The sequence below is a fragment of the Protomyctophum parallelum genome, assembly GCF_964188405.1.
Source record: "Protomyctophum parallelum genome assembly, chromosome: 20".
Taxonomy (NCBI): domain Eukaryota; kingdom Metazoa; phylum Chordata; class Actinopteri; order Myctophiformes; family Myctophidae; genus Protomyctophum; species Protomyctophum parallelum.
This window is the reverse complement of record NC_139718.1, coordinates 1,959,409-1,981,437: the sequence shown is the minus strand read 5'-3', so window position 1 is coordinate 1,981,437 and position 22,029 is coordinate 1,959,409. Positions and strand designations below refer to the sequence as shown.

General features: G+C 44.4%; 2 protein-coding genes across 2 annotated transcripts in view; both read right to left on the bottom strand.

Moving 5' to 3' along the window:
* The window catches only part of enpep (glutamyl aminopeptidase), a gene marked incomplete at both ends in the record, with an annotated part of 47,598 nt that overhangs the window by 24,166 nt on the left and 1,403 nt on the right, over positions 1 to 22,029 (bottom strand). The window contains 4 exons of the mRNA XM_083792815.1: positions 2,890 to 3,010; positions 3,892 to 4,026; positions 5,229 to 5,370; positions 17,914 to 18,189. Coding sequence (XP_083648941.1) covers positions 2,890 to 3,010; positions 3,892 to 4,026; positions 5,229 to 5,370; positions 17,914 to 18,189 — 674 coding nt within the window. The remainder of the gene's footprint in view (positions 1 to 2,889; positions 3,011 to 3,891; positions 4,027 to 5,228; positions 5,371 to 17,913; positions 18,190 to 22,029) is intronic.
* Positions 13,097 to 15,413, bottom strand: LOC310878413 (kelch domain-containing protein 3-like; the record flags this gene model as incomplete). The annotated part of the gene is made up of 2 exons (XM_083792744.1): positions 13,097 to 13,111; positions 14,316 to 15,413. The coding sequence occupies 2 exons, from the start codon at positions 15,411 to 15,413 to the stop codon at positions 13,097 to 13,099; spliced, it is 1,113 nt and encodes a 370-aa protein (XP_083648870.1).

The following is a 22,029-nucleotide window of genomic DNA, read 5'->3' as shown; positions in this document are numbered from 1 at the left end:
CGTAAGAGCGGCACCCGGTGCCAGAATGGGTCAAATTCAGGGATGGCGATCTTATCTGGAATGGCAACACATTTAATAGTATATGATTTAAAGTGGCAGATGGCTATATCTAATCTGAAATAGGGCTTTCACTTCTAGTGATTTTTACTACTTGACTAGTTGCCTATAGTTTATTCGGCGACTAGTTGTTTAACTAGGCCTACATATTATCTAAAAAAAGAGAAAAGAAGATAGGCATGATGTTAAAACAAGGAGTATATTGGTTAAAATGAAACATAACATACTGGGGAGTATATTGGTTAAAATAAACATTACATACTGGGGAGTATATTGGTTAAAATGAAACAACATACTGGGGAGTATATTGGTTAAAATAAACACAACATACTGGGGAGTATATTGGTTAAAATAAACACAACATACTGGGGAGTATATTGGTTAAAATAAACACAACATACTGGGGAGTATATTGGTTAAAATAAACACAACATACTGGGGAGTATATTGGTTAAAATAAACACAACATACTGGGGAGTATATTGGTTAAAATAAACACAACATACTGGGGAGTATATTGGTTAAAATAAACACAACATACTGGGGAGTATATTGGTTAAAATAAACACAACATACTGGGGAGTATATTGGTTAAAATAAACACAACATACTGGGGAGTATATTGGTTAAAATAAACACAACATACTGGGGAGTATATTGGTTAAAATAAACACAACATACTGGGGAGTATATTGGTTAAAATAAACACAACATACTGGGGAGTATATTGGTTAAAATGAAACAACATACTGGGGAGTATATTGGTTAAAATGAAACAACATACTGGGGAGTATATTGGTTAAAATGAAACAACATACTGGGGAGTATATTGGTTAAAATGAAACATAACATACTCGGGAGTATATTGGTTAAACTATGGCTGAATATTTAACACTGAAATGTAGTGTAAAGATAATATAATATAATGTGTTTTGTGTAGTTGAACCGTGTGGTCAAACATTTACTGTTGACACAAGGACAAAGTTTGGTCACAGGGGGCGCTGTGGGGAAATGTATGTGAGCAGTAGTTCCAATTCCAGGAAGCTTTAAAAGAACAGGAAGTGATGCGCCGAGCTGGGGTTCCATTTTGGGGCAGTTAGAATGAAGAGTGTTTGGTGGAGGTTGTTACTGTTTGTCAAACACACTCTGTTAAAGACAATACTAAGTTAAATCAGAACTGAACTCAAACACAGTTTGACTGAGGATAGTAAAGTCTAAATCAGAACTGAACTCAAACTGAGGATAGTAAAGTTTAAATCAGAACTGAACTCAAACCATTGCACAGTTTAGGGAAGGAGAGAAAGTTTGGTCGGACATTTTCCGAGGCTTGGTGCTCTGGACAAACAAATCAGAACTTTTGCACAAAGGATCCAGCCGAGGACTCCTGACTTAAAGGTTGGGTAAGACGGATATACTTGACTTTTTTTCCCGTTAGCAATGCATTACCTTTTTGTTTTATAACTATTTATGGCTATCTTATCTAAATCCCCACAAGAAAGGACACTTCTTATCGTGTCTCGTTTCCTTATTGCTTCTTTCCACTCCCAGACGTCCAATGACCTCTGACCTCTGCATGGACATGTATTCATCACTGTTGTCACACCTCGACTTCATAGCCCAACTAAAGACACTCATCACCATTGGATATATAACTAAATTTGACTGAGGGTTGGATCTTTTTGAATTTTCGTTGTTTCATGTTATGTGAAAGCAGGGAATCATAGCTTCAAATGGACATATTGGTTGTTCAGTTTGACCCACCAGTTTTGGAGAGTAATGTCTTGCAGAGAAACAGCGAAAACAGGCTTGAAAGGTTCACTTCTGTGGTCTCTAACATTACACCTATAGCTACATGTTTAAGCATTTATTTCATATTTACATGTCTTCTGTGGACTCTAACATTACACCTAGCTACATGTTTAAGCATGTATTTCATGTTTACATGTCTTCTGTGGTCTCTAACATTACACCTATAGCTACATGTTTAAGCATTTATTTCATGAAGTGGGATGAAGTGTGAACGGTTTGGGGTACCATTTCAAACAATGGCGGCTTGCATGCTGTGGTTTGCTATACTAAACAGAGATTTGCATGCACAAGGGCTGCCAAAGTAGGCTATCTTTATAGTTGTTTTTATTGTTTTTTCGCCCCCTCTCTTCGAAGTTAGACTGGGCCAGCTCTAGCCACAATTTGCAACTCTAGATTTTTTTTTTACAATGGGTTGAATCTAGAGTTGCAACAAGCTCCATCCACTTCCTATTCATCATTTTTTGTTTGTGATCTGCTTGTCTCAAATGACGTTAAACTCACCAACATTGCAGCTGCAGTCCAAGCTTGAATTATCCTCTTTCAATCTGCCGAGCTTGTTTTTCATAAAAATCCCCCGTAGACATGTTATGAGCTACTTTCTGTCCAAAATATTCCAAGAGTGACATTCCGAGCCAGCCATTTTGTATTTTTGACGGTGCCGTAAAACAAGATGTGAGGGGGAGCGCTTGTTTAAGAGAATCTTACCTGCGCAGGTAAGACACCCAAAGAAGAGGCCGACGCAGTGCGACGCCCCGTCACGCACAGCCTTCTATTAAACAAGCGCCCCCCCTCACGTCTTGTTTTACGGCACGTTGCAAAAATACAAAATGGCTGGCTCGGAATGTCACTCTTGGAATATTTTGGACAGAAAGTAGCTCATAACATGTCTACGGGGGATTTTTATGAAAAACAAGCTCAGCAGATTGAAAGAGGATAATTCAAGCTTGGACTGCAGCTGCAATGTTGGTGAGTTTAACGTCATTTAAGACAAGCAGATCACAAAGCCGGTGCTTGTGCTGTTACCTAGTTTAGTGATGGAGTAGGTCATGTTGAAGTATTCCTCAAAGTAGTCGAAGATGACCTTGGTGGTGTCGGCTGCGTACTCCGCTGTGTGGATCTGGGCGGGCTGAGCGTAGATTCGCAGCTGCAAACGAGGAGACATTAACGCAAGGTCGTTGTTAGCCCTGGAATGGCTCTGTTGTTACATACATCCCAGGTTAATTTCTGTTCGGGTTCAAAATGGGCGGCCTAAATGTGATAAATGCTCCGTTTGTACTCGCCCAGTAAATAATTCCAAAGACGTGGAGTGAAATATGGTCCTCTATGCATCTCTGTGCATCTCTTGAAAAAGTGGAGATAATTGACTAAATACACGTTTTGTGCCAGACATTTCACATGGATATGAAACCAGAGGACCATATTTCACTCCACGTCTTTGGAATTATTTAATGGGTGAGTACAAACGGAGCATTTATAAACATTTAGGCCGCCCGTTTTGAACCCGAACTGAAATTAACCTGTGTGTGTTCGTTCTATGTCTCAGTATGTGAAATACTGTAACAACAAGAGACATTCTAGGGCCAGGTCGTTGTTATTATGGTCAGCTAACACTATAACCAAAGTGACAAGACAAAACGGTTCAGTTAACAAGAAAAGAAGAAGTCAAGGCTTTACAGTTTACACTATCACTAACTGATACAATGAGAGATAACAAGTCAGTTTGTGTGTGTGCGTGCGTGCGTGCGTGCGTGCGTGCATGCATGTGTGGTGTTGTCTACACTGTAACATCTTACTTGACGAGTAATTGTCATACAGATATTTCCGATTAACGATTTAATTTAGTTTTTTGTGGCTTTGATCATTATATAAAAAAAACATACAATTCTGTTTGCTTTTAATGTTAGTAGACCCACATTGCACATGCAGGGCAGACATGACAAATTACATAAAGATGGAATGTACACGTGCGAGTCCATGCATGTTTGTGTATGTGTTTGTGTGTGTGTGTGTGTGTGTGTCACTCACAGGAACTCCTCTTGAGGAAGTTCTCTCCACAAAGGTAAATTGGTGTACAGCGAAACACACCAGGTACGTGCTCATTGGGACAGACTTTTGGAAGGAGGTTTTCAACTTGTTGCCGGGCAGAGGTTCTATGACCCCCTAGAGGAGGAGAAGGGAAACACACATTTAATGTATATACATTCAATATATATTTATTAGGTTCTGACGGGCGGCCCCGTCGATCCGTCACTGGCCGTTGGTTGACAGTTTTCTGAAATAGGCCTAGCCATGTTTCTATATCGGTGGTTCTCAATATTTCATGTCAAGAAGCCCCAAAATGATATGTATTTGGCTGCCGACTGTATTTGGCTGTATTTGGCTGAAAATATGTTGTTCCAGGGGACCCCCTCAGAAGCAAAGATTTGAGTTAAAAAACGTTTTCAAGATTTTTTTCAAAAATAGCAGACCTATACAAGCTCAATGAGCTACAATGAGCTAGGGATAGATAGGGATAGTAATCTGGTAGATATACCTTGTGTTTACCTTGTGTTTAGGTTAGGGTTAGAGACAGGGATAGTAATCTGGTAGATATACCTTGTGTTTACCTTGTGTTTAGGTTAGGGTTAGAGACAGGGATAGTAATCTGGTAGATATACCTTGTGTTTACCTTGTGTTTAGGTTAGGGTTAGAGATAGGGATAGTAATCTGGTAGATATACCTCCATAGGTTAGGGTTAGAGATAGTGATAGTAATCTGGTAGATATACCTTGTGTTTACCTTGTGTTTAGGTTAGGGTTAGAGATAGGGATAGTAATCTGGTAGATATACCTCCACAGTGTTTAGGTTAGGGTTAGAGATAGGGATAGTAATCTGGTAGATATACCTCCATAGGTTAAGGTTAGAGACAGGGATAGTAATCTGGTAGATATACCTCCATAGGTTAGGGTTAGAGACAGGGATAGTAATCTGGTAGATATACCTTGTGTTTAGGTTAGGGTTAGAGATAGGGATAGTAATCTGGTAGATATACCTTGTGTTTAGGTTAGGGTTAGAGATAGGGATAGTAATCTGGTAGATATACCTTGTGTTTAGGTTAGGGTTAGAGATAGGGATAGTAATCTGGTAGATATACCTCCATAGGTTAAGGTTAGAGACAGGGATAGTAATCTGGTAGATATACCTTGTGTTTAGGTTAGGGTTAGAGATAGGGATAGTAATCTGGTATACCTCCACATAGGTTAGGGATAGTAATCTGGTAGATATACCTCCATAGGTTAGGGTTAGAGATAGGGATGGTAATCTGGTAGATATACCTCCATAGGTTAGGGTTAGAGACAGGGATAGTAATCTGGTATATATACCTCCACTGGCATGTTGGACAGGGCTTCGTACGCCGCGTCGTGGGTGATGGAGATCTTCCACGTAGCTTTCTTGTTGGGTTCGTCGAAGCAGGGGAAGGACTTGCGAGCGTCGGTGGGCTCGTGGTCGGTGGCGGCGATCTTTCTGTACGACAGACAGAAACAACAGACCATTGAGATGTAGATGTCGGATCGGACGGTCCTTAAAGCGTCCGGAACGCGGAAACGACAAACTAGTGTGTGTGACTCGTGTTCTTAAACTGCAAGAGAAGTAAACAAAGTAAACATGGAGGAGGTGGAGGAGACACCGACACCACAAAGCCTTTCATTCACTATACTTGGTGGACATACTCGCATTATTTTGAGTGGTTATGTCCGGGATGAAGACGAGATAACATTATTGTCTGCTCCAAGTTGTGGTGCTTAGGGAGGGGAGAAGGTGTGTTGTACACCATGGGTTCCCAAAGTGGGGTCTGGGGACCCCCAGGGGTACTTGAGGGAGTTATTCAGTCTGGGGTACTCCCAGGGGTACTTGAGGGAGTTATTCAGTCTGGGGTACTCCCAGGGGTACTTGAGGGAGTTATTCAGCCCGGAAACCCCAGGGGTACTTGAGGGAGTTATTCAGCCCGGAAACCCCAGGGGTACTTGAGGGAGTTATTCAGTCCGGGGGACCCCAGGGGTACTTGAGGGAGTTATTCAGTCCGGGGGACCCCAGGGGTACTTGAGGGAGTTATTCAGTCCGGGGGACCCCAGGGGTACTTGAGGGAGTTCCAGGGGGTACCTACAGTGTAGCTCAATTAGAGATAGTTAGGAACCAAATGAACCCTTATGGGTCTGTAAAGTTAAATTAACAGTGGTTTTACAATATAAATGGGGGTACCAGAGATAGAAATGCCATTAAATCGGGGGTCTGTGGCATAATGCGTGTGAAACTGGGGGTCCATTAAATCACTACTAGAGCCGTAGAAATCCTCCCTTATCAGGGTCACTGGCATATGTTTAAAATCCTCCCTTATCGGGGTCACTGGCATATGTTTAAAATCCTCCCTTATCGGGGTCACTGGCATATGTTTAAAATCCTCCCTTATCGGGGTCACTGGCATATGTTTAAAATCCTCCCTTATCGGGGTCACTGGCATATGTTTAAAATCCTCCCTTATCGGGGTCACTGGCATATGTTTAAAATCCTCCCTTATCGGGGTCACTGGCATATGTTTAAAATCCTCCCTTATCGGGGTCACTGGCATATGTTTAAAGATCCTCCCTTATCGGGGTCACTGGCATATGTTTAAAATCCTCCCTTATCGGGGTCACTGGCATACGTTTTCAAATGGGGGGGGGGGGGGGGGGGGTACCGTGGCCTAATAAATGTCGATTTGTGGGGACAACTGGTGTACACTATATATACAGTAGACTTTTCAGAGTTAACCCATTCTGACCCGAGATCAGATTCTATAAATGTCTTCTACATCCTGACAGTTTTCTGAAAAAGCTATGTTTCTGTGTCAGTCGTTCTTCGATTTTTCAAAAAAAGCAGATCTACATAAGCTCACGGCACGCTGTGAGCTTGTAGATCTGCTAATGTTGAAAATACATGGATTGCCACAGATAACATAACCATAAATATGCAGAATGTGAATATCTACGTATCTAAAGGACACGAAGCAGGGCCAGCGGTTATTCACATTCTGTACATTCATAGTTTTATTGTACAGATATCTTACTGTTAGACAGACGTTATGTTCTGTTCCCATACCGATACCAGAGAATATTATTTATAATAATTCAAAAAGAAAAAAGATCTTATTTCGAAGTCCTGCACCGACCGGGACGTGTTTATAGCTATATATCTATATATCTATATATCTATATATCTATATATCTATATATCTATATATCTATATATCTATATATCTCGTAAACTATATAGCTAGACTCCTCACTCATAATGTGCACTTGCAGTTTTTGGGGCAACTCCAAAGCAAACTCCACATGCCCTAACATTTTATTTGACTGGTTAGACTGGCATAGTGTCGACCCCTTACCCCTGTGTGGGATCACTGGTTAGACTGGCATAGTGTCGACCCCTTACCCCTGTGTGGGATCACTGGTTAGACTGGCATAGTGTCAACCCCTTACCCCTGTGTGGGATGGTTAGACTGGCATAGTGTCGACCCCTTACCCCTGTGCGGGATCACTGGTTAGACTGGCATAGTGTCGACCCCTTACCCCTGTGTGGGATCACTGGTTAGACTGGCATAGTGTCGACCCCTTACCCCTGTGTGGGATCACTGGTTAGGCTGGCATAGTGTCGACCCCTTACCCCTGTGTGGGATCACTGGTTAGACTGGCATAGTGTCAACCCCCTTACCCCTGTGTGGGATCACTGGTTAGACTGGCATAGTGTCAACCCCTTAACCCTGTGTGGGATCACTGGTTAGACTGGCATAGTGTCGACCCCTTACCCCGGCCTGTGTGGGATCGCTGGTTAGACTGGCATAGTGTCAACCCCTTACCCCTGTGTGGGACCAGTGGTTAGACTGGCGTAGTGTCGACCCCTTACCCCTGTGTGGGATCACTGGTTAGACTGGCATAGTGTCAACCCCTTACCCCTGTGTGGGATCAGTGGTTAGACTGGCATAGTGTCAACCCCTTACGCCTGTGTGGGATCACTGGTTAGACTGGCATAGTGTCGACCCCTTACCCCTGTGTGGGATCACTGGTTAGACTGGCATAGTGTCGACCCCTTACCCCCAGGGGCGGCCTTAGGAATCTGGAGGCCCATTTCAAGACCAAATATGAGGCCCCCATATACCTATGACATTATTTTGTTGATACAGCCGTATATTGATACGAATAGTTTGACTGTTCAATATCACACGCAGCCATTACTCTCCACAATTAGCAACAACAACACCTTTCCTCATCCTGTCGTCCCTTCACAATTAAAGTGTCTCCCCTTTACCTCCCAATGCTGCACATTTTACCATGTTATTTACATAGAATAGGTGTAACTTTACTAACATAACATTAACATTGTGGGAGAGAGCAAGGCAGTGAGTGAGAGAGAGAGAGAGAGAGGGCCAAGTCGGCGGGGGTTGACTGAGGGGACGCATTGTACTTACTTACGTATGTAAGTACAGTGCAAGGAATGAGTGCATTCGCCATGTATCTGAAGGAAGCCTGATCTAACCACTCTTAGATTTTCTCCAGTTTATTCCTGAGTTTAAGTTTACCCTATTGTTTTAGGAATTGTTTATTTAGCCTTATTGGGCTTTGTTTAGGGTTAATTCGCCCCATGGCTCCTCAATTAGCCAGTGGCAGGTTTTATGACTAGCTCGTGGCTTCCTGTGAGGTTTAGGTCTAGCGTTGGGATTTAGGTTTACATATTTGGTCTATTCTTTAAAACTAGATATTTTTTGGTTATTGGAGTTTTGACTGTTTCCATTTAAAAAAAAAAAAAAAAAACACAGGCTCTTCTAATTAACATTTATATTTCAAGGTGTCCCTGTCATGAGTTTCTCTTTTGTTTCCTGGGCCCGGTGTCTAATGGCCCATTGGGTGTCAGTGACACCTCTTGCTTCGTGTCCCAGGTTGGCTTGGTGTGGAATGTGCTAATTTGTCCCCTATATTCAAAGTCTGATTTCCATTGATTGTTGGCTGTGTTTAGCATGTATATGGCTGTGGAGTTTTGGTACAAAATCAAAACAACTTGTCTAATATTTTGGCATGTTTAAACCTCCAGGAAAATCCGTGTTGAGGTTCTTGATCCACTGTTTTTCATTAAAAGGTCTTTGTCCTAAAACTGTCCAGTTGGGATTGTGTTGAAGTCCAGATACTTTTAGAGCTTCAATGCCATGTGCCATGTAATGTTGAACACTCCTTGTAGTTGTCTTTTTTGCATTGTTAATATTGTATCTGTGTTGTCACAGCCTTGTAGCTATTGATTTACCCGTTTCTCCGACTAAGCCACATTTTTCACATGTGATTAAATAAACACAGTTGCTGGTGCTGGCTGTTATCTGTTGTTTAATCTCCAACATGCGTTTTGTAGTTCTATTTGTAACTATTTGTTTGGGTTTGAAGTATTCTGGTCTCTGGCATACTGGTGTGTTGATTCCTTTTAGCTTGCTGTGTACCAGATAGTATTTAAGATTTTTGTTCTTTCTGTAGGTAGATATAATCTTTTTTTTTCCTTTTAAGTTTTGCTAAAACCGACTGCACGTTTCAGCCAAAACTTTTTGGCAGAAGGAGAAGGAAAAAAAAACAAACAATAACAATAAAAGACCAAGTCCTTTCAGGACTGCTTGGTCCTTTAAATAAAAAAATATCATAGAAATAAATATACAATAAAGAGAGTTCCACCGTGTTCAGTTTGGAACATACAGACACAGGTTTGTGTTTCCACCACATTGTGTTGGACGGAACAATTGTCATTGTTTGATGCTTAGCTGAATGGTTAGAGAGCCTGCCTGGAGAGAAGGAGTCTCCTGAGGTTTGAATCTCAGTAAGAGATGCTGAGAGGTGGCTCACCATCAGGTGGGATGAGATGTTGATCCATCATTTCTTGATCTTTCTGCTGTTCCTTCGTCTGGAATGTGGTCTCGGTTGTTGTTGTTGTTGTCGTTGGTTGCCATGGCTGCCAATTCCCACCTGATGTTGTGTGGGAGTTCTGATTGGTCCAGACCGTACTGATTAACTGCTAGCTTACATAACGTCTTAAGACAAGGACTCAAGTCTAAGATGAACAGCTCATCAGAGATAGTTTCATCTCCTTTGCATCCTCCAAAGAGGATCATATGATCTCCCACAATGCAACAGCACATACCACGCATTGGACATGGTCCTTTCCCCTTGGGCTCACCCTTCTTCCAGGAGAAGGTCTCTGGACTGAATTTCCACACATCATTGAACTTTAAGTCACAGTTAGCGCCACCAAATATGTACAGCTGTCCATTGTAGGTAAATGCTGTATGACCAACACGTCCTTCTGGTAGAAGTTGTGCAGAAGGTGTGTCCAGCCAGGCGTTTGTCTCTGTGTCAAACACTCTGATGCTGTTGTAGGCCTCCTGGAACCCACGGCCCCCAAATACAAACATCTTGGTACCAATGATGGTAGCAGAGTGACGGTGTGAAGCAGGAGGTGGAGTTCCTCTGGTGTTAATTACAGACCAGGCCATTGTGCTGGTGTCCAATGTGTAGATGTCATTAGTGTATCCAGTCAGCTTGCTTTCTCCTCCATGGATAAACATGACCTTCTCCAACACACAGGCTGAGGGGAAGCCCCTCCCCTTTGGAACAGTCCCAGAAACCCTGGGTTTGAACCATCTGTGGGCGTCAACATCAAATGCATAAAGCACATTGCAGTAAGGACCACCTTCCCACATGCAGGAAAGACTCCGACCTCCTCCCCAGATGTAGACTGTATCTTCAACCAACACAGCTGTGTGGCCCCAGCGCCTGGATGGAACCTCAAGGTGACCGTCTCCTCTTCCTGGTTCCACTGGAGGTAACTTCTTCCAGCATAAAGACACTGTGTTTAAGACATGGACATCCATCTGATCCATGGTGATGAACGTCCCTCCATCCCATAAGCCTCCAAAGGAATACAGTTTGTTCCTCACTGCTACAGCAGCATGATGGGATTGCTTTGGTCCTCCTGATTTGGAAACGGTCCAAGACAACATCGCTCTGTCTGTCCGTCTGTCTTATCTCGCTCTCTTCTCTCTCTCTCGACGTCTACAGTCATTTTCAACACGGTGCATCATCTTATATCTTCTGGTGTGACATCACACGAGACACAAACTGTTGCCATGCACGCCTTAACGACGTCAATTAGTGCAGCTGTTCTTCATCTGCACCCTTTGAACTCTATTGCTATATTTATTACTTCATTGAGGCTACCTTGGGGTCTATGGATCTATGAGTGTATGGATCTATGGATCTATGGGTCTTCCACACGCTACAGGGTTCCCTAACACTGAGCTGTGTGTGTGTGTGTGTGTGTGTGTGTGTGTGTGTGTGTGTGTGTGTGTGTGTGTGTGTGTGTGTGTGTGTGTGTGTGTGTGTGTGTGTGTGTGTGTGTGTGTGTGTGTGTGTGTGTGTGTGTGTGTGTGTGTGTGTGTGTGTGCGTGGAATGTGCTCAAGCTGACTGGCTGAGCACGGAATGTGATGTATGGTGAAAACAGTGCCGCTCACATCACGCGGGTGTGATATTTTTCTCCATATCGCTGTGTGAGAGACAGTCCACTGAGCAACTCCAAGTGAGGCTGAATGACAAGCATTTTGCATTCTGGCTCTTTGAGGGGAGCTAGCGCCCCCTATGGCCAGCTTGGTGTGTTTGTGTGTTCAAGTTACCCCTGTGTGGGATCTGTTGTTAGACTGGCATAGTGTCAACCCCTTACCCCTGTGTGGGATCACTGGTTAGACTGGCATAGTGTCGACCCCTTACCCCTGTGTGGGATCGCTGGTTAGACTGGCATAGTGTCGACCCCTTACCCCTGTGTGGGATCACTGGTTAGACTGGCATAGTGTCGACCCCTTACCCCTGTGTGGGATCACTGGTTAGACTGGCATAGTGTCAACCCCTTACCCCTGTGTGGGATCACTGGTTAGACTGGCATAGTATCGACCCCTTACCCCTGTGTGGGATCACTGGTTAGACTGGCATAGTGTCGACCCCTTACCCCTGTGTGGGATCACTGGTTAGACTGGCATAGTGTCGACCCCTTACCCCTGTGTGGGATCACTGGTTAGACTGGCATAGTGTCGACCCCTTACCCCTGTGTGGGATCACTGGTTAGACTGGCATAGTGTCGACCCCTTACCCCTGTGTGGGATCACTGGTTAGACTGGCATAGTGTCGACCCCTTACCCCTGTGTGGGATCACTGGTTAGACTGGCATAGTGTCAACCCCTTACCCCTGTGTGGGATCACTGGTTAGACTGGCATAGTGTCAACCCCTTACCCCTGTGTGGGATCACTGGTTAGACTGGCATAGTATCGACCCCTTACCCCTGTGTGATCACTGGTTAGACTGGCATAGTGTCGACCCCTTACCCCTGTGTGGGATCACTGGTTAGACTGGCATAGTGTCGACCCCTTACCCCCAGGGGCGGCCTTAGGAATCTGGAGGCCCGTTTCAAGACCAAATATGAGGCCCCCATATACCTATGACATCATTATTTTGTTGATACAGCCGTATATTGATACGAATAGTTTGACTGTTCAATATCACACGCAGCCATTACTCTCCACAATTAGCAACAACAACACCTTTCCTCATCCTGTTGTCCCTTCACAATGAAAGTGTCTCCCCTTCACCTCCCAATGCTGCACATTTTACCATGTTATTTACATAGAATAGGTGTAACTTTACTAACATAACATTAACATTGTGGGAGAGAGCAAGGCAGAGAGAGAGAGAGAGAGAGAGAGAGAGAGAGAGAGAGAGAGAGAGAGAGAGAGAGAGAGAGAGAGAGAGAGAGAGAGAGAGAGAGAGAGAGAGAGAGAGAGAGAGAGAGAGAGAGAGAGAGAGAGAGAGAGAGAGAGAGAGAGAGAGAGAGAGAGAGAGAGAGAGAGAGAGAGAGAGAGAGAGAGAGAGAGAGAGAGAGAGAGAGAGAGAGAGAGAGAGAGAGGGGCAAGTCGGCGGGGGTTGACTGAGGGGACTTCAGTGCATTGTACTTACTTACGTATGTAAGTACAGTGCAAGGAATGAGTGCATTCGCCATGTATCTGAAGGAAGCCTGATCTAACCACTCAGTTTAAGTTTACCCTATTGTTTTAGGAATTGTTTATTTAGCCTTATTGGGCTTTGTTTAGGGTTAATTCACCCCATGGCTCCTCAATTAGCCAGTGGCAGGTTTTATGACTAGCTTGTGGCTTCCTGTGAGGTTTAGGTTTAGCGTTGGGATTTAGGTTTACATATTTGGTCTATTCTTTAAAACTAGATATTTTTTGGTTGTTTGAGTTTTTACTGTTTCCATTTAAAAAAGAAAAAAAAAACCCAGGCTCTTCTAATTAACATTTATATTCCAAGGTGTCATGAGTTTCTCTTTTGTTTCCTGGGCCCGGTGTCTAATGGCCCATTGGGTGTCAGTGACACCTCTTGCTTCGTGTCCCAGGTTGGCTTGGTGTGGAGTGTGCTAATTTGTCCCCTATATTCAAAGTCTGATTTCCATTGATTGTTGGCTGTGTTTAGCATGTATATGGCTGTGGAGTTTTGGTACAAAATCATTGTCTAATATTTTGGCATGTTTAAACCTCCAGGAAAATCCGTGTTGAGGTTCTTATTCCACTGTTTTTCATTAAAACGTCTTTGTCCTACTGTCCAGTTGGGATTGTGTTGAAGTCCAGATACTTTTAGAGCTTCAATGCCATGTGCCATGTAATGTTGAACAGTCCTTGTAGTTGTCTTTTTTGCATTGTTAATATTGTATCTGTGTTGTCTCAGCCTTGTAGCTATTGTTTTACCCGTTTCTGCGACTAAGCCACATTTTTCACATGTGATTAAATAAACACAGTTGCTGGTGCTGGCTGTTGTTTAATCTCCAACATGCGTTTTGTAGTTCTATTTGTAACTATTTGTTTGGGTTTGAAGTATTCTGGTCTCTGGCATGCTGGTGTGTTGATTCCTTTTAGCTTCCTGTGTACCAGATAGTATTTAAGATTTTTGTTCTTTCTGTAGGTAGATATAATCTTTTTTTTTCCTTTTAAGTTTTGCTAAAACCGACTGCACGGTTCAGCCAAAACTGCCATTTTTTGGCAGTAAAAAAAATAACAATAACAATAAAAGACCAAGTCCTTTCAGGACTGCTTGGTCCTTTAAATAAAAAAAATATCATAGAAATGAATACACAATAAGGAGAGTTCCACCGGGTTCAGTTTGGAACATACAGACACAGGTGTGTGTTTCCACCGCATTGTGTTGGACGGAACAATTGTCATTGTTTGATGCCTAGCTGAATGGTTAGAGAGCCTGTCTGGAGAGAAGGAGTCTCCTGAGGTTTGAATCTCAGTAAGTGATGCTGAGAGGTGGCTCACCATCAGGTGGGATGAGATGTTGATCCATCATTTCTTGATCTTTCTGCTGTTCCTTCGTCTGGAATGTGGTCTCGGTTGTTGTTGTTGTCGTTGGTTGTCATGGCTGCCAATTCCCACCTGATGTTGTGTGGGAGTTCTGATTGGTCCAGAGCGTACTGATTAACTGCTAGCTTACATAACGTCTTAAGACAAGGACTCAAGTCTAAGATGAACAGCTCATCAGAGAGAGTTTCATCTCCTATCCTTCCTCCAAAGAGGATGATATGATCTCCCACAATGCAACAGCACATACCACGCATTGGACATGGTCCTTTCCCCTTGGGCTCAACCTTCTTCCAGGAGAAGGTCTCTGGACTGAATTTCCACACATCATTGAACTTTAAGTCACAGTTAGCGCCACCAAATATGTACAGCTGTCCATTGTAGGTAAATGCTGAATGAACAACACGTCCTTCTGGTAGAAGCTGTGCAGAAGGTGTGTCCAGCCAGGCGTTTGTCTCTGTGTCAAACACTCTGATGCTGTTGTAGACCTCATGGTCCCCACGGCCCCCAAATACAAACATCTTGGTACCAATGATGGTGGCAGAGTGAAGGTGTGTAGCAGGAGGTGGAGTTCCTCTGGTGTTAATTACAGACCAGGCCATTGTGCTGGTGTCCAATGTGTAGATGTCATTAGTGTATCCAGTCAGCTTGCTGTCTCCTCCATGGATAAACATGACCTTCTCCAACACACAGGCTGAGTAGAAGCCCCTCCCCTTTGGAACAGTCCCAGAAACCCTGGGTTTGAACCATCTTTGGGCGTCAACATCAAATGCATAAAGCACATTGCAGTAAGGACCACCTTCCCAGATGCAGGAAGGACTCTGACCTCCTCCCCAGATGTAGACTGTATCTTCAACCAACACAGCTGTGTGGCCGTAGCGCTTGGATGGAACCTCAAGGTGACCGTCTCCTCTTCCTGGTTCCACTGGAGGTAACTTCTTCCAGCATAAAGACACTGTGTTGAAAACATGGACGTCCATCTGATCCTTGTTGTTCCATCCATCACATAAGCCTCCAAAGGAATACAGTTTGTTCCTCACTGCTACAGCAGCATGACATAATCGCTTTGGTCCTCCTGATTTGGAAACGGTCCAAGACAACATCGCTCTGTCTGTCTGTCTGTCTGTCTGTCTGTCTGTCTGTCTGTCTGTCTGTCTGTCTGTCTGTCTGTCTGTCTGTCTGTCTGTCTGTCTGTCTGTCTGTCTGTCTGTCTGTCTGTCTGTCTGTCTGTCTGTCTGTCTGTCTGTCTGTCTGTCTTATCTCGCTCTCTTCTCTCTCTCTCTCGACGTCTACAGTCATTTTCAACACGGTACATCATCTTATATCTTCTGGTGTGACATCACACGAGACACAAACTGTTGCCATGCACGCCTTAACGACGCCAATTAGTGCAGCTGTTCTTCATCTGCACCCTTTGAACTCTATTGCTATATTTATTACTTAATTGAGGCTACCTTGGGGTCTATGGATCTATGGGTGTATGGATCTATGGATCTATGGGTCTTCCACACGCTGCAGGGTTCCCTAACACTGAGCTGTGTTGTATTTTGAGGCTGTGTGTGTGTGTGTGTGCGTGTGCGTGTGCGTGTGCGTGTGCGTGTGCGTGTGCGCGTGTGCGTGTGCGTGCGTGCGCGGAATGTGCTCAAGCTGACTGGCTGAGCACGGAATGTGATGTATGGTGATAACAGTGCCGCTCACTTCACGCAGGTGTGATATTTTTCTCCATATCGCTGTGTGAGAGACAGTCCACTGAGCAACTCAAAGTGAGGCTGAATGACAAGGATTTTGCATTCTGGCTCTTTGAGGGGAGCTAGCGCCCCCTATGGCCAGCTTGGTGTGTTTGTGTGTTCAAGTTACCCCTGTGTGGGATCTGTGGTTAGACTGGCATAGTGTCAACCCCTTACCCCTGTGTGGGATCTGTGGTTAGACTGGCATAGTGTCGACCCCTTACCCCTGTGTGGGATCACTGGTTAGACTGGCATAGTGTCGACCCCTTACCCCTGTGTGGGATCACTGGTTAGACTGGCATAGTGTCAACCCCCTTACCCCTGTGTGGGATGGTTAGACTGGCATAGTGTCGACCCCTTACCCCTGTGTGGGATCACTGGTTAGACTGGCATAGTGTCAACCCCATTACCCCTGTGTGGGATGGTTAGACTGGCATAGTGTCGACCCCTTACCCCTGTGTGGGATCAGTGGTTAGACTGGCATAGTGTCGACCCCTTACCCCTGTGTGGGATCACTGGTTAGACTGGCATAGTGTCAACCCCCTTACCCCTGTGTGGGATCAGTGGTTGGACTGGCATAGTGTCAACCCCTTACCCCTGTGTGGGATCAGTGGTTAGACTGGCATAGTGTCGACCCCTTACCCCTGTGTGGGGTCACTGGTTAGACTGGCATAGTGTCCACCCCTTACCCCTGTAGGATCACTAGTTAGACTGGCATAGTGTCAACCCCTCACTGCACTGGACCTGTTCTTATTACCCTGAGGTCACTGCACTGGACCTGTAATTATTACACTGCGGTCACTGCAGTGTTGTTTTCGTCGACTAAAACTAAGACGACTACCGTTTTTCACTGACTAAAACTAAATAAAAACGAAATAAAAACGAATCTATGATGACTAAAACTAAGACTAAATATACTGACAATTTCGTCAACAAATAAAAACTAGACTAAAATGTTAGGAAGGGACTAGTGGACAAGAGATCCAGTTATATGCTGGATTGCATGCTGAAAATAGCAGATCTACAATCTGAGATTGTAGATCTGCTATTTTCAGCATGCAACCAAAGTGTAAAATGTCATTACAACGACATCAAGGCCTGTCAAAACACATTTTAGTCGACTAAATCAACTGTAGATTTAGTCGACTAAAATCGCATGACATTTAGTCGACTAAAACTAGACTAAACACTAGAACATTCCAGGTGACTAAAATGTGCGGTAGAGTGGTCTGTTATAGAGCGGTTATGATGAGATTACTCACCGCTGAATTAAGCCATTGACCAATCAGAATCAGGCATACAACCAAGCCATGTAATAATACGTCTAATTAATGAAGTCTATGTACTTAAACTTAGTGTTTGTTTACATGTAGTTGATACGTGATATAGTACAGCTTGGATGTCATCCATGTCATGTCACCGTGACCTGCAGTGAGGTCAGCCCTTGTTCTTCGGTCTCATATCTTATTGTTATTCCCTCTCTGTGTAACAAACCTGGACGCTATAGGGTTCACCTATACGTATATAGTTATCGCACGCACGCACGCACGCACGCACGCACGCACGCACGCAGATACTTCAGTAGCTTTGTTTAGGACTTCCTTTCATTTACATCTTGATCTGTTTATGCTTTGGAAGAACCAGTTGTTGTAGCTCATATTCAACAATGTCTGCACTCTCAATCCTCTGTTGCTCAACAGCTGATGATGTGGTGGTTGGTGGGGGAGTCTGTCTGTCTGTCTGTCTGTCTGTCTGTCTGTCTGTCTGTCTGTCTGTCTGTCTGTCTGTCTGTCTGTCTGTCTGTCATGTAATAATCACCCCCCAAAATAAACACAAACACTGCAGGATTCCATCATAATTGAATGATGTGTCTTACCTGGTGTTTCCGGTCTGGTCCTTGTAGGTGACCCGGTAGAAGCCCACCAGCGAGCCGTTGAGCCAGCCCGTGAAGGGCAGCGTGAGGACGTAGCGCTGCCCGGGGCCCGTGGGCGCCAGGGGCCCGGCGGCCTCCACCACCACGTACTGCTGGGGGTCGTACTGGAAGCAGCGCCGCACCGCCACCTCCTCCCTGACGCTCTGCACCGCGGCCGCCGTGTCCACGCTGGTGGCGCTCTGGAGACGCAGCCTCGGAAGCGCCGACACAAAGGTCTCCCTGTAGGTTTAGGTTTATATATATATAGTATATTAGTCCTATATACGGCTCCATTTTCGTCACCGTTAACCCATTCTGACCTGAGATCAGATTCATATGAGGTTTCCACTGGACACACACACACTGGTCTGATTAACCCATTCTGACCTGAGATCAGATTCATATATGAGGTTTCCACTGGACACACACTGGTCTGATTATAACCCATTCTGACCTGAGATCAGATTCATATACGAGGTTTCCCACTGGACACACACTGGTCTGATTAACCCATTCTGACCTGAGATCAGATTCATATACGAGGTTTTCCACTGGACACACACTGGTCTGATTAACCCATTCTGACCTGAGATCAGATTCATATACGAGGTTTCCACTGGACACACACACACTGGTCTGATTAACCCATTCTGACCTGAGATCAGATTCATACGAGGTTTTCCACTGGACACACACACTGGTCTGATTAACCCATTCTGACCTGAGATCAGATTCATATGAGGTTTCCGCTGGACACACACTGGTCTGATTAAACCCCTTATTCCTAAACTTCTTTGGTATATGACCTGACCCGGCGTGGGGCTCGAACCCCCGACCTCCCATAGTGTCAGGGCGGACACTCCAAACACTAGGCCACTGTCTGGTAACCTGGGTCACCCCCCCCAACCCAACCCCACACCCCCTCCCTCCACTCACACCCCACAGAGCTGAGGGAGAAACCACATCACTGTCACCTTGCACCTCACGACACAATTATTGTTGGCTTTAAAGCTTAGTCGTACATATGGATTAAAGCTTAGTCGTACATATGGATTAAAGCTTAGTCGTACATATGGATTAAAGCTTAGTCGTACATATGGATTAAAGCTTAGTCGTACATATGGATTAAAGCTTAGTCGTACATATGGATTAAAGTTTGTCGTACATATCGATTAAAGTTTGTCGTACATATCGATTAAAGTTTAGTCGTACATATGGATTAAAGTTTAGTCGTACATATGGATTAAAGCTTAGTCGTACATATCGATTAAAGCTTAGTCGTACATATCGATTAAAGCTTAGTCGTACATATCAATTAAAGCTTAGATTTTAGTTATCGTTGCTGTCGTGAGGAAACCTCATAACTCCATTTTTGAGGTTTTTGATTATTTCTGCATGAATAATAATGGAACGTAGTAAAATACACTTTGGACAAAACCTCTTAACTCCATTGGACCCTCAAAATGTCTGCTAAAGCAACTAACTCCACCACCTCTCCCCCTTCTCAAACTCAAACTGTCTGCTAAAGCAACTAACTCCACCACCTCACCCCTCTCAAACTGTCTGCTGTAAAGCAACTAACTCCACCACCTCTCCCCCTCTCAAACTGTCTGCTATAAAGCAGCTAACTCCACCACCTCTCCCCCTCTCAAACTGTCTTCTATAAAGCAGCTAACTCCACCACCTATCCCCCCTCTCAAACTGTCTGCTATAAAGCAGCTAACTCCACCACCTCTCCCCCTCTCAAACTGTCTTCTATAAAGCAGCTAACTCCACCACCTCTCCCCCCTCTCAAACTGTCTGCTATAAAGCAGCTAACTCCACCACCTCTCCCCCTCTCAAACTGTCTGGTATAAAGCAACTAACTCCACCACCTCTGCCCCTCTCAAACTGTCTGCTAAAGCAACTAACCCCACCACCTCTCCCCCTCTCAAACTGTCTTCTATAAAGCAACTAACTCCACCACCTCTGCCCCTCTCAAACTGTCTGCTAAAGCAACTAACTCCACCACCTCTCCCCCTCTCAAACTGTCTGGTATAAAGCAACTAACTCCACCACCTCTCCCCCTCTCAAACTGTCTGCTATAAAGCAACTAACTCCACCACCTCTCCCCCCTCTCAAACTGTCTGCTATAAAGCAGCTAACTCCACCACCTCTCCCCCTCTCAAACTGTCTGCTATAAAGCAGCTAACTCCACCACCTCTCCCCCTCTCAAACTGTCTGCTAAAGCAGCTAACTCCACCACCTCTCCCCCTCTCAAATTGTCTGCTAAAGCAGCTAACTCCACCACCTCTCCCCCTCTCAAACTGTCTGCTATAAAGCAACTAACTCCACCACCTCTCCCCCTCTCAAACTGTCTGCTATAAAGCAGCTAACTCCACCACCTCTCCCCCTCTCAAACTGTCTGCTATAAGGCAACTAACTCCACCACCTCTCCCCCTCTCAAACTGTCTGCTATAAACTTATAAAGCAACTAACTCCACCACCTCTCCCCCTCTCAAACTGTCTGCTATAAAGCAACTAACTCCACCACCTCTCCCCCTCTCAAACTGTCTGCTAAAGCAGCTAACTCCACCTACTTTGATGAGGCAGTAGGGCTTTGTTTTGAAAATATAAGGTTTTCTTAATTCCCTGAACTTTGTTTTAATTTAAACTTCCTGAAAAATGAACATTTTGGAGTTAAGAGGTTTCTTCCTGAAAGCAGAGATATTAGTCCCAATCTCTTGTTTTTCACATATATATATATATATAGTTCTACATGGCAAGTATTGACACTTTTACAAGCAAAAAACAAAAAACTAGACTAACACTAAAACATTCCTCCTTACTCCTTTACAGTCCGCAATTCAAAATGTAGTAAAAGTGTAAAAGTGTAAAAGTGCATCAATATGTTCTCAAAGTACCCAAAGTAGAAAGTGGTCACTATGCAGAATGTCCCAAATTCAAGTTTTCAAATGTATACAAAATGTTTTGAAAATGCCTGATCTACAAGCTCTACCTCGTTAATACCTGATGTGGAGCCACAGGTGTGTGGTGGCCTCGTTAGTGGCCTCGTTAGTGGCCTCGTTAGTGGTCTCGTTAAAGGACCACTTCAGCACTTTTCAACCTATCTTCATATAATAGGTCCTCACTATAATCATGATAAAATGGCTCAGTCTGTGCCTCATAGGAGGGCTGTGGGCAGTTTAGAAACCGTCTTCCAGTGACATCATCATTAGGCAGATTATTTTTTAAACAAGATTTTTTTACAACAAAGTTTAGATTTCCATTATCGTGAGAACGATGGCTTCCATTTTCACATTGCAACTTTTCAGGACTAGAAAGCCTGCTGTTTCTATTAGCTTGTATTCCCCATCGATGATGTCACTGGAAGACGGTTTCTGAACTGCCCACAGCCCTCCTATGAGACACAGACTGGTTTCTGAACTGCCCACAGCCCTCCTATGAGACACAGACTGGTTTCTGAACTGCCCACAGCCCTCCTATGAGACACAGACTGGTTTCTGAACTGCCCACAGCCCTCCTATGAGACACAGACCGAGTAGATTTTTTTTTCCTGATTATTAGTGAGGACCTATTATATGAAGATAGGTTGAAAGTGGTGAAGTGGTCCTTTATTACCTGATGTGCATCCAGAGGTGCGTGGTGGCCTGGTTAATACCTGATGTGCATCCAGAGGTGCGTGGTGTTCTGGTTAATACCTGATGTGCATCCAGAGGTGCGTGGTGGTCTGGTTAATACCTGATGTGCATCCAGAGGTGCGTGGTGGCCTGGTTAATACCTGATGTGCATCCAGAGGTGCGTGGTGGTCTGGTTAATACCTGATGTGCATCCAGAGGTGCGTGGTGTTCTGGTTAATACCTGACGTGCATCCAGAGGTGCGTGGTGGTCTGGTTAATACCTGATGTGCATCCAGAGGTGCGTGGTGGTCTGGTTAATACCTGATGTGCATCCAGAGGTGTGTGGTGGTCTGGTTAATACCTGATGTGCATCCAGAGGTGTGTGGTGGTCTGGTTAATACCTGATGTGCATCCAGAGGTGCGTGGTGGTCTGGTTAATACCTGATGTGCATCCAGAGGT